At 51.8% G+C, this 12,510-nt stretch overlaps 4 protein-coding genes across 4 annotated transcripts; 1 reads left to right on the top strand and 3 right to left on the bottom strand.

Annotated features, from left to right (window-relative positions):
- Positions 1–3,956: 3,956 nt before the first annotated feature.
- On the top strand, positions 3,957–5,280 carry UCRPA7_528 (putative fad binding protein; the record flags this gene model as incomplete). Its single annotated transcript, XM_007913123.1, has 3 exons — positions 3,957–4,061; positions 4,216–5,001; positions 5,059–5,280. The coding sequence occupies 3 exons, from the start codon at positions 3,957–3,959 to the stop codon at positions 5,278–5,280; spliced, it is 1,113 nt and encodes a 370-aa protein (XP_007911314.1).
- Positions 5,281–5,519: 239 nt separating this feature from the next.
- UCRPA7_527 (putative eps15-like protein pan1p protein) lies at positions 5,520–6,843 on the bottom strand (the record flags this gene model as incomplete). Its single annotated transcript, XM_007913122.1, has 3 exons — positions 5,520–6,184; positions 6,256–6,538; positions 6,607–6,843. 3 exons carry the CDS (start codon positions 6,841–6,843, stop codon positions 5,520–5,522), a joined length of 1,185 nt encoding a protein of 394 aa, XP_007911313.1.
- Positions 6,844–8,518: 1,675 nt separating this feature from the next.
- Positions 8,519–9,593, bottom strand: UCRPA7_526 (hypothetical protein; the record flags this gene model as incomplete). Its single annotated transcript, XM_007913121.1, has 3 exons — positions 8,519–8,570; positions 8,642–9,108; positions 9,168–9,593. The coding sequence occupies 3 exons, from the start codon at positions 9,591–9,593 to the stop codon at positions 8,519–8,521; spliced, it is 945 nt and encodes a 314-aa protein (XP_007911312.1).
- Positions 9,594–10,459: 866 nt separating this feature from the next.
- UCRPA7_525 (putative fmi2 protein) lies at positions 10,460–11,467 on the bottom strand (the record flags this gene model as incomplete). The annotated part of the gene is made up of 1 exon (XM_007913120.1): positions 10,460–11,467. One exon carries the CDS (start codon positions 11,465–11,467, stop codon positions 10,460–10,462), a length of 1,008 nt encoding a protein of 335 aa, XP_007911311.1.
- Positions 11,468–12,510: the final 1,043 nt, after the last annotated feature.

Genomic DNA, 12,510 nt, shown 5'->3' with positions numbered 1-12,510 from the left:
CGAAAGAGGCCTCGCCGGATCGAGCTGATCATCTGGGTCATATCGGCTCAATCATGGCAGCTCTACCTTCCGTGCGTTCTGCAGCGCCAGAGGCTGATCCTAGGATGAATCGTCCCGCCTTGGTGCGGCTTGCTACAGTTTCCACGATTGCAGACGACTTGCCGATCTTAAATGAGACGGATGAGGCTTCACCTGGTTTCAATCAACAGTTGGGAGCAGGGCATTGCACGAAACGGCTCTATTACCGACAAAAGCTGCTAGACGATAACTTCAGTTATTGCTGTGTGCCATACGAAGTGACTCTTCAGTATTTGTCATGCATGACAGGTTGGAAGACAGAACAAATATCCGAATGGTTCTTTGCTCGCTTGAGCGAGTCGAGCAGTCAACTCAGCAGGGCCTTCGAGTTTCTTGATCTCAAATATAAAGATCGCAAAGATCCTTCTAGCACCGAATGCGAAGCTCTGGCCAGCTTAACAGGGTTTTCTGTCGAGGAAATCAAGGGGTGGTTCGAAGATAGATTCACTCTCGACATCGCCAGCTTCAACATTGATTCTGCCACAAGAGAATCGAACCTGCTATCAAATGACAACAATCACTTCACCATTTCTCCTAATTCTGGATCGGCCCAGACCTCCCAAGACAAAGTATTGGGACTTTCCTCTATAAACAACCCTTCATTTACGGGGACTCACACGCTGAACAACGTTACAAGATATGCACCCGAGCCGGCAACCCAGAAACATGGACTCGTAACTACGGACTTCAATAGCACGCCGCCACCCAAACGCCGAATGAAGATGCAGTCGTGGACAGCGCATGTCTCCCAAGAACGAACTGCGAGCGACCGGAGAAACGAGCCTCATGTATCGGTCATGTCAGATATGCGAGAAGATATACCAAAAAGGATTCCAGAGAACCTTTATCAGTGTACAGGCCACGCCTGCAAAGAGACATTCCCTAACAACTCTGCATGGAGGAGGCATATGACATCCTGCCACTTCCCACCGAAGTTGTGGTACTGTAAGCTATGCGATATCACACTTGCGAGAGAGGACAGAGTCATCCCACACCAGCAGTCGAAGCGGCACAAGAGGAAGCAAGAGAAATATCAGGAGCAATATCATATCGAGATAAGGACTTTGACAGGCTACTTTCATACACAGTGCGGCTTCCCAGACTGTCACGAGGAATTTGCTACTCTAGATGAATACTTGGATCACGAAGAGGCTCACATCGAGCAGGTAGATGATATTCGAATGTGGGAACACAGATGCGAAGGAAAGCATCAAGATTGGGCAAGTCGCCGGAAAAGGCGCGGTTCCGAAAGGAGCGGTTCCGAGCCTGGTGATGACGATTCAGGGGACGCCCCAGGAGGAGGCTCTCCCGGTGATTCAAACGCTCCTCATAAAGCCTACCACAGCAGAGACTGGTCATCTCGAAAGGATTACTCCGAATCCTGGCCTTTTGAATGGCTCCCACTCGAGACTTCCAAAGCCAGGGCTCATCCGTACACGTCCAGAGATCTATCGACAGGAGAGAGGGTATTCGAGCCTCCTCTGCAGATTAAGATGGAGCAATATCTAGGAGTCAAGCCGGTGAGCATCTGTTTACTTGATTCAGGGCCTGCAAATTTTGCCAAGGAGGTTACATCGCAACCGTTCAATATCTTCACACTAGAAAGGTCCTGGGACAAATATTTGCTAATGAGGTCTAGATATTGAGACGAATTTCACGACAAGATGGTAAGCACAAATCGACCGAAATCAGGAAAATTTCGGCGATACCAGCATGCGTTTTATTCTCTGGGGTGTTTGATGCTTGGTTGCAACTCCAACTCGTGACCATCAATATGAGAAACCTGATTGAGTGTTAGTCAAGCTCCTTCAAAGGAAATGCACATACGATTGACAGGTTATCTTCACAGGGTTCGGTGGGCTTATTTGTTGCCATATAGGGGGCCTGAGAGCCTGCTGAATTGTGGATGGCACAACTTAAACAAGATGAGCAGTTTCCGAACGAATATCATGCTCGAGTAGAGTTTCTCCTAGGTCCTGGAATATTTCTGGCAACTAACCATTGAAATAGCGACCGGTGATATGTATGAGCACTCCGACTTGCTAAGTATGTTGAAGACGTGTTGCTAGAAGTACTGGAGAAAGAGAAAAATGGGGGGGAGAGGATGGCCACATACACTACATTCCTTATTGCTGTGGCATCTTTACGGAATGTTCCTTTGGGAAATCTTATTGATTTGTGAGAGTGACCATCTTTAATACAATGGCGAAACAAGCTCAACGAGTCTTATAGGTGTCCCGAGAAAAGAATGTCGTTATTTCGCGTGAGATATGTTGAGATATGTGCTCAGAGGCCGACATTGTGAGGAGTTCTTTTTTTCCGACCATCGATGGAAGATAAGCACATGCCTACACAAGTCTAACAGGCTTCATTTGCAAAGTAGTGATATGTCTTATTAGAGGCAGGCCCTCTAGATACAGACGGGTAAGGCTATGAGCAGGACTTGGTTTCTAAATTTGTCTCAATGAGAATAAATATGAGGTGACTGCTTTTAAGCATAATTCTACCATGCTACGATGCTACATAATGTCAACAATAATACAGAGTACTTCATATGAGTCGAAGAGACGAGCCTTTCTAGTGGAGCTGAAGGATCTGGGCAAATCGACTGTCATTGGCATTCGGGACCGAGATTCAGTACCATTAAGCCCGGCTGCCTGGTGCACGAGTTGTGAGCGCTATGCTCTTCTCATATATCTTGAACAAGCCTTCAAAATATTGATTCGCATTTATAAGCTGAGTAGAATAGTATCAATGTGTGTGCCATCCTCCACACTGTTGTCAGATTGAAAGATCATAGATGCCACCAAACATCTTTATCCTATCAAAGGCAGCACTGCGCCGTAGATCATCTGAGTTGGGGGACTCACACGAAGCCAAGATCGCCCGGGACCGAAAGGCTGGGGCAGACCAGGCCAACTCTGTTTGGAGGCTTGGGAGCTACTGAGCTACTGTAGTCTCTCGCGCGCGGCAGCCTAAAGGGGAACTGCGCTAAACATGCTCAGAGATCCAAGAGGATTGCGAGTCGCGATCGGCAGGTTTCGTGCGAGGAAGACCGAGTCAATCCGAGTTCCTCAGAGATATGCGATAGGATGCCGTGGAAAGCGCAAAACCTGGCTGGCTGACAACTGGAGGGAACCAGGAAATACAGTAGATACTCGGACATCATCATGTATACCTACGTAGATACGTAGGCGACTACCTAACCTTAGGTACGGATTGCATGCCCGTGAAGCTCGTGGGGAAAGCCGAAAGGCTGCATTGGCCAATTGGCTGAGTGCCTAGGTAGTGTGTGCCGGACTCAGGCAATTTATATCGGTGCGAAAGTCCCTGGTCGGCCTGATCGGTTGCACGGACAATGCATCGACCGGCCACATACCCAGGCACCGTACATACGTACCTGTTAGTCTGGTGCCGTAGTCTAGGTACCGTACCGTAGCTGTTTTGAGATGTATGAGGCGTCTCTTCACTTCCTGTAGGATGAAGGCCACGCAAGTATAAAACCCAGTCGGGACTGCTCCTGCTTTGCTTTATAATCGGAACACACGGAGCGGAGCATATTCGAGATCATCCCGACATCGTTTCAACTTTCAACTGGACGTCTGCTGCGCACGGTATTGACTAAACGGGAAGTTTGATTCAGTCTAGTCTAAGAGCCAAAAGATACCTACTTGAACGAGTCGCTACTGTGCATAAATAGACGGTTACTCGGCCGTCGTACCATCGCATTGGCATTCCCATATAACAAACCCGCTTCCCCATCTCACTTCCGGCAGTCCTAACGCCTTCGAGCTCTCTCTACTTAACCCGAACACATTTAAAGGCGAATTGGACTTTTCAAAATCAAGAACCGACGTCAACTCTAGATCGCCAACATAATGACTAAGACAGTCGTAGTCCTCGGCGGCTCATATGCTGGCCTTCACATCGCACATTATCTGTTGAAGAACGCCAGTGACATAAAGGTGGTCCTGGTCTCTAAAGTGAGTATAGGTTAATTAAGGGTGCAGACTGCGCTTTTGCATTTCACTGGTGGATGAGCGCCGGGCAAGGATATTCGTGCATCGGAAGCTCCCCCGACGGAATGCACCCGACAGCAATCCAGCAGCAGGAAGCAGTGCTGACACACGCAAACAGAACAGCCACTTCTTCTGGAACCTGGCCACCGTCCGCGCCATCGTGCCGGGCCAGATCAAGGATGAGACGATCTTCCAGTCGCTCGAGAAGGCGCTGCAGCGGTACCCGGACGAGAGCTACGAGCTGATCGTCGGGTCCGCCGAGAAGGTCGACTTCGGCGCCAAGACGGTGCTGGTGAGCGCGGCCGCCGGCGGGGAGCGCACCCTGAGCTACGACCACCTGGTGCTGGCCACGGGCTCGCGCAACCCCTCGCCCGACGTGCCCTGGAAGGCGGCCGGCTCGTACGAGGAGGCCGTCAAGACGCTGCACGCCACGGCCGACAAGGTCAAGGCCGCCAAGCACATCGTCGTGGCCGGCGCAGGCGCCACGGGCGTGGAGGTCGCCGGCGAGCTGGGCTACGAGTATGGCAAGGGCGACAAGGAGGTTATCCTGCTGTCGGCTGAGAAGGAGATCATGGGCGGGGACATCGTGGCGCCCGCCGCGCGCAACGAGCTGACCAAGCTGGGCGTCAAGATCCGCGGCGAGGCCAAGGTTACGGGGACCAAGAAGCTCGAGAACGGCAAGACGGAGATCAGCCTTGCGAACGGCGAGACCATCACCACGGACCTGTACCTGCCGACCATGGGCCTGGTTCCCAACTCGGAGTACATCGACGCCAAGTACTTGAACGAGAAGAAGAATGTGGTCGTTGACGAGTTCTTCAACGTCAAGAACACAAAGGATGTCTGGGCGGCGGGCGATATTGTTGGATCCCCCCGGTGTGGCTTCATGATCACTCAGAAACATGTGAGTTTCCGAGGTTAGAAATCTTCAAACGCTGTCCGTTACTAACTCGTTCCTCAGGCTGCTGGCGTTGGCAAGAATATTGTGGCTGCCCTGAGCGGGAAGCCGCCCGTGGTGGTCAAGGGTCCCCCTATTGACATCCTCGCTTGCGCCGTTGGTCGTGGCCGAGGCGCCGGCAGGATGGGCTCCTTCAAGATGTTCTCCATCATGATCTGGCTCGCAAAGGGGCGAACTCTGGCGACACAGATGGTTCCTGGCTACATCGACGGTAGTGTGGCCTAAAGGGTTTTCTTGTCTCTCGTGGTAGATGATGTTAATGGTATCTGGATGGTTTGCTTGGAGAAACGCAGGACAGTAGGAAGTTGTAATACCCCTCAACGATTGAATATACCACTTTACAATGAGCCAATTAGATGGATCTTCGGAGTTAAAGCTAGCAATATGCCAAATTCATACATGTAGACAAAGGACCGCTTCATTCTCGTACAAGTGCCGCATGCAATTACCTGTTATCCTCATATCTATCTACTCGCCTTCTCGTCCTCGATCTCTCGTCGTAGCTGTTCCAGGATTTGCTCCCTCGACCTCAGGTGAGACTCCAGTCCCTCGACCTGCTCCCGTACTGTTTGTAGATCGTCCGAGATGCTCTTTAGGCTGCCGCCCGTCTTGCTCTTGCCCGTGCCCTCCTCCAGCTCTCTCAACTCTTTCCGCTTGTAGTCCAGAAGCTGCTCTAGCTCCCTCTTCACCAGCGCCGGCTTGCTCTCCCGCTTGCCGCTCGACCTGATCTCAGCCTGCGACTCGATCTTCTCGATCTTGGTCTCCAGGTCCTGCAGCTGCTTCTTCAGCCGCACCTCCTCCCAGTCATCAGTCTTCTGGGAGCTGAAGTCCGTGCCAGCAGTCTTGAAACCAGAGCGACCCAGTCGTGTCAGATACTGGTCGCCGAACTTGGCTTTGCGCCCCGTGGCCGTCTCATCGTCCGCCTTGGTCGCCCATCGGCTATTCGCACCTGTCCGCTGGTTATCTACTTGGTAGTCGATCTGATTGCGCTCGAAGCTGGAGCGCAGCGACGCGGGCACGGTTCGCGGGATTCGGAAGCCCTCATGCCTGTAGTTGAGAATGTGTAGGAAGGCAAGACAGGCGTCCTTGTTGATGGTGCTCGCGGCGGAAGGGTTGATTAGATTCCACGCTGAGCGAATATCGGTATCGGGGACGTCGAGGGAGTCGTAGAGGCCTTCGAGTGCGCCAACTGTAATAGACTCACGATTAGCTGCTGTTGATCCAGAATCCACAAATAGTTGGACTTGCAAGATATCTCGCCTCGCATATCTCTGTTCTCTTGATATATTTGCTCGTATTTGGACTTGTCGGCCGGATTCATGTACCAATCGAAGCCATCCTTCAGCCCCGGCTCATCCGGGTCATCTTCGATTTGCTCGAACGCCGCCTGCTTGCCCGTGAGAGCTCGGCTGGCCTGGACAAGATGTGCCTTTGATTCGGGAACGAGCCAATCTGGTAGTGTTGTAGGGACGTCGGCATATTCCTAGATCCATTAGTGTCAGTCAAGAGTCGCCCCAGCAGCAGCGAGAGTGCCCGAATGACAACACATACCCCATTGAGAATATCGAAGATCACGCGCATCGCGACGCAGAACTCCTCAAAGTCTAGGTTGCCATCATTGTCCACGTCGGCAAGATCCCACACCCGCTCGAGCTGGTCGTCTCGCAGACCACTGTTTTTCAGCACTGGCGCTGCTTGCTCTCCCGTCAAGTATTTGCCGCCACCGGTCCGTACGGAGAAGATGTTCCAGTATGTCTCGATTTCTTGGGCTTCTATGCGCGGCGCCATGGTGTCGGATTAGGGTCGCTCAACCAGATGGAGACCACAGTCGGGCGGGACGCTGGGAACGTAGAGCTCAACAGTAGTCGCAGTTTAAGTGCTTCTGTTCGGGAACTGCGGTCGACGGCAAGCCCCGAGTTGCTTGGGATGAAGAGGCTGTGTTGTCAAGCGCGAGATGAGGCTATTCAGAAGTACTATCGGCGGCGGAGGAGCTTCGCATCCATGTGGGAGGTGTGAGTGCAAGCCACAGGCCGGTTACGAATTGGAGAGGCTGACGTTGAGGCCGCTCCCGCTAAGGCACACTTCAGTGCGCTAAAGAACCAATCTTATCGGTCATGTGCTCCACCGTCCTTGTTCGCCTGAGCCACCTGGATTCAGGAAAGGCTCCAAAAGGGGCAGCCAAGGATATCAGACAAGTGTCTCAATCAGCTGTCTCCTTGGTTTTCGTTTCTTCTTATGGAACGACGAATATAGCAGAAGCCGTATCATGAGCTCTCTGTGATTACGAGTTTTCCTTTACTATGATAGTCGAGTTGGCCCGTTTGGGCATTTCGCAGGAACCAGACATGGATTGTCTAGGTATGTGCTGGGTCATTGGATAAGTCAATACACGCAAAAGTCAATCTATCTCGTCAATGGTCATCAAGATTGCATTTCTTTATCTTAATTAGAAGAGAGTACTTCTCGCCCTCACCGGTAAGCAATTGGTGCATGTCATTTCTTTTGACGACCAAGACATTCGTTCTCATAGAACTGTGTCTCTCCCCAGCAGATGGGCGTGCATCGATCCCCCTTTCGATCTTCTCATTCCATGAGCGCTAAACGCCACGAAATGGCCCTGATCAACAACTTATGCTGAGAACCGACTCTATCTATACAAGCATTGTCTACAATAAATTAGACGAAAAGTCACCGTTATCCCACATCATGTGCACCATTGCTGTCCCGTACCGGCAATAGATGAAGTGGCTTCCCATGACCTGGGACGTGCATCGGCTCTCCACTAGCAATTGGTGCTGAACTGGGTGGGTTCTTGGGAGGTCTGCCTCTGCGAGCTCCGGGACGCGCCCTGCTCCTGCGAGGGGCGCTCGAGCGAGGGCGGCGTGTGTTAGAGAGGAGTTCACCTGGCGGTATGTAGTCTTCGTCCTCCTCCTTGGGAGGTAGCTCGACAATGGGGGAAGCGGGCTGTGGCTGGGATCCTGTGGGTGTGTCCTCCTGCTGATTCTGAGGCACTTTTCTGCGAAAGGAATAGGAGAGGCTTTGATACACCACCTCTCTCTCTGGGATCCTGGGCAGTTTGACAGCGCCAGACCTGCCTCGGGCAGGCTTCGGCGGCTGTGAGATGCTCGGGATGGCTGCTTGCTCAGTGTCCTTCTCTTCTCCCCCTTCATCATCGCTGCTGATCTCAATGATAAACCGTTCGCGGGACGGCGTTGTGCTCATGCGCTGCTGGGATGTCGCTGCTTTTGCCGCGACGGGCTCCGAGGTTGAAAACGTGGTTGTCTCAACTGTCGGCTGGAACGAGACGGCCTTCTCTAATGCTTGGCGAGGTTGCTTAACCGTATTTAGGGAGACAGGCGGTAGTGGCAAAGTGACTGTCGTGCCCGAGACGATAACATTTCTGGATCGGCTTCGCTTCTGCGGCACAACTTGCGGAACATTGTGCTGCACCACTTTTCGAGGTCTACCGACTGGCCGTTTTGGAGTTGGAGTAGGAGGAGCCTGATACGGGGCAACTGAGGTAGGAGAGGGAGCTGCGGCAGGATTTGGAGATTGAGCTGGTGCGGGAGCCGGCGCGGCCGCGGACATAGGGGGCTCGACTGGGCCAGGGCGTGCCCAACCGACTTCCGGCGAAGGGAGCGGCTCGAAGTTGATAGGAACAAGGTCAGTTCCCTGGCCTTCCCAGCGTCCCAGACCTGCGGCGGTCTTCTTTGCTCCGATCCAATCAAGAAATAGCCTTCCCTTCTTCAGCTCCTTCGCCGTCATAGTGTTGGTCACCAAGTCGGGCAACGGGATGACATATCCTTTGGGCTGAGCGCCCGAAGAAAGAGTGCGCATGCGCTTCCTGTTGAACTCGAATATCTCGCAGTCGTATGCGTTCTGTTTGCTCCACTCGCGGCGGTACAGCTCCAGGAACTCCTCCGCTGCGTCCTGGGTCAGGCCCAGGATGCTTCTGGCTGCTTGAGTGAAAGTGAGTTTGCGAACGATTGTCAGATCACTCATGATCACGAGCTTCGTGCCGTCGGAAAGATCTGCCCACTCTGGCGCTTTCCTCTGTTCAAAGAAGTTAGCACTTATACTGTTATCTGCGGGGAGATTCAGGGGCGCCTCACCGCGACGGTGGGCTGCTTGGGCATCTTAGCTGGACCAGATGTCTGCCACAGTCTCCGAAGCGACTTATTCAGCTTCCCGTTCTCGTCCTCGTCATACTCGATGCTCGGTACGATCCTCTCCCGGGGGTCCGGCCGCGCCAGGCTAACCACCTTAGCCACCTGCGACCCCTGGGTGATCGCATTTGCACTTGGGTAGATCTGCGCCGCGGGTTTTAGGGTTCCCTTCTGTGCGGCCTCATATCTCATTCTCGACGGAGCAGGTCCAGGGTGGTTCGGGGGCAGCGAGTTAAACTCGACATGCTTCGCGAGCTCTTTGTTGAAGGGCACGTCTGGGTGGACGAAGATGGGTCGGCCAGGGTCGCCAAGGTCATAGTCCTCCGAATACCGACCCGGGCGACGGATCTGGCTCGAGTCACGGAGCTGCATCGTTGTCCTAGTTTCTTGTTCTCGACGGAGTGGAGGAGTTGCGAGTGACGAGGGGTGGTCAAGACTATGATGCCTGCTGAGGTACTCACTGTCTTTATCCCAGCTGAGTGTGATGTAGTGAATCTGAACCACAAAATTCAGAAGTATGAAAGAGACTGAATCAGGTTGGTACTGGGGTGCTTTGGATGACTGGCTTTCTCTGTTGCTTTTGTGGGATGAAAGGAGGTGGGCGGCGTAGATGCAAACACCGACGCGACTGACGCGATCGCTGCTGTGGTAGCTGTCTAAATATGACCTCACTCCCACTCAGAAGGCTCAAGCCAACAGCCTAAGCACTAGATATAACAAGAGAATGTGCTTTTATGATTATAGTCTGGAGTTGTCAAGTTTGGGACTGCCAGGTCGAGGAAGTCGGGGAAGAGAAAGGCTCCCAGTTCTAAGATGGAGGCGTCTAGAATCAGAAGGTGCTGCAACACGTCAGGCTCCCAAGTGAACACTTGGTGTTTTGATGTTGATTTACAGAGTGCGTCTCTACTCTAGGCAGGCCTATCACTTTCACCTCACCAAGTGCAACATAGAATCGTGAGTCTCCCATCGGCTTTCAGAAATAAGTTTCATTTCCATGAATGAGCTGTGACTTTGATTGAGTCCAGCTTGCTCTACTTTCATCCCTCCTAAACCCCCATTTCCCTTGCCCTGCTTGTGTACTCGACGGTACATCGAGTAGGTTCGGGTGCCATAATAAACCGGGTATATTTCCTCTCAACTCCAAAAACGCCATAAGCATAGAATACAGCAATCCCTACATCTATTCAAACACAGAAAAGACAGCTCAAACGCTGGATCAAAATCAGCTTCTTGGCCATTCATCGGACGACATCACTCTTTTCCACAAATGGGACGAAGGCAGGTCGGTCCATATAGCGATCCATGTCCAGAGCAAAGGCGGAGTTACCCTGGTTGTCGTCATCCACGTCCATAGTATCATCAATGCCTCTTTTGGACGGCATTCTTGAAGGAGCCGGGCTGGGGCCTCTAGCCTCAGCCTGTTCCAGTCCCCTGGCCACCATTCTCCTAGCCTCGAGGATATCCTCATACGACTTGAGCCAATGCTTCGTCTCCTCGTCGAAATTGGTGCAGAAGCGCTGAAGACCAATAAACTGCAGCGTCTTGACCATGTCCATGCCGAAGACCGTCATGATGTACGCGGCGACGATGGCGGCTGAGCGGTCGTTGCCAGTCTCGCAGAAGACAAGCACCTTGCCTCGTCTGAAGTTGTTGCTATCGATGATCATCTCGCCCTCTGCACATCGATTCTTAGCATGGTGGCTCTGAATAGCCTGGCTGCGGTATACGCTGAGAAGGTGCTCATTGATCTTGCTGACTGCGATGGGGAAGGCGCGAATCAGCTCCTGATGGCCAGACACGTCGATGTAGGCTGACTCCAGTCCCAATTCTTTTGCGGTGCGCTCCACGCTCATGAGCCTGATGTTTGCCATCGAAGCGTCCCGAGCAGCGAGTAACATAGTGATGCCTTCTCTTTGCAGGAAGGCTCGATCCCTTGCGACACTAGACGGCCCCAGATAGATGAAATCCAATACGGCTTGCGCTTGACGACGCGATTCGTACTTCCACGTTTGGGCGCTGTCATGAGCAATCTGTGTTCTCCCCTGTGTAATAACCTCCAGATCATCTGTTGTCAGGCTGCTGGTATCGACGTTGTCGAAAGCAGGCACGATCGACATGCTGTTGTGGCCATCGGAGAAAATCGTTGGTATGTGGATGTAGGGTGGACTAGGCGGTCGCTGGACATATGGCGCGGCCGGCGCTATGCCGGTGCTGATGGGCACCGGCTGAGAAAAGTCAGCTGGCATCTCAGATTGCCACTTGTTGTCGTTTTATATCACTTCGTAGGGACTCGATGAGTTTGCGATGTGGGTAGCTGCAGCTGGAATGGTTGTGATCGTCCCAAAGCGTCGCGGGGTAATAATTGTCACGGATGATAGGACGAGATTCTTTGTTGATGTTTAATCTGAATCGAGGATTGGTTGAGCTAGAGTATCTTCAGGAAGATTCGCAAAGCCGGTTATGAATGAGACCTAGGATGAGTGAGACAAAGTGATTGTGAATGTCTGGAGAAGAGGCTGACTGCGGCGCGTGGTGCGCGGTGGACTGGTAGGTGGGTAGGTAGTCGAGTTAATGTGGTCGACGGCCGGTACGCTAGAGGGGCCGAGAACATGAATAGCGGGGCTATTTTAGGTTTTAGGCTGACGGGACGATCTGCTAACCGTGCACCTTCCGTTTCGGCTTTCCTTCCATTCACCCACCAATGTGGGTGTTTACTACTCACTTTATATTTTCGCTCAGCTTGTCCCTTTTTTTTCTCAAGTATCCCTCGTTAAATAGCAAAACAATAGACAGAAGTAAAGAAGGTAGTGAATATATGTTAAAATGACTTTGTGCTAGTTACTTGTATGTCACCTAGAAACCTAAATATCTAAAGTAATTGATTTATTTTAAGTCTCTCGATTAGCTGAAGAAAGAAAAAGGAAAAATAAATCTTAGACATAGTTCATATTAAATTTAAACTTATATGAACTAAATAAAGGTCTTATCGTTCTTTCAAAGAATGTCACAATAAACTGCCCTCGTCTCACACAGGGTTACACACCATAGCAAGCACAAAACTTGGATCAATGTAATTGCACGCAATGTATGGAGATCAAGACATGTGTTTGATTGACAGACTATACAAAACCAGAGATTACAGTCCAGCCCATTCTAAAGATTTTGCTCACAGTTTCTGCGCTTTCTCTTCATCATAGGCATGACTGCCATATCCAGGACCCCAAAGACCAACAGATGGATCCCATGGCCCAGCTATCTGACAGTCTTCTAGATATTTCCCCCCTTTCCC

The sequence above is a fragment of the Phaeoacremonium minimum genome (genome assembly GCF_000392275.1).
Source record: "Phaeoacremonium minimum UCRPA7 unplaced genomic scaffold PA7_03_scaffold_39, whole genome shotgun sequence".
NCBI classification, from domain to species: Eukaryota; Fungi; Ascomycota; class Sordariomycetes; order Togniniales; family Togniniaceae; genus Phaeoacremonium; species Phaeoacremonium minimum.
This window is presented reverse-complemented; position numbering and strand designations above follow the sequence as displayed.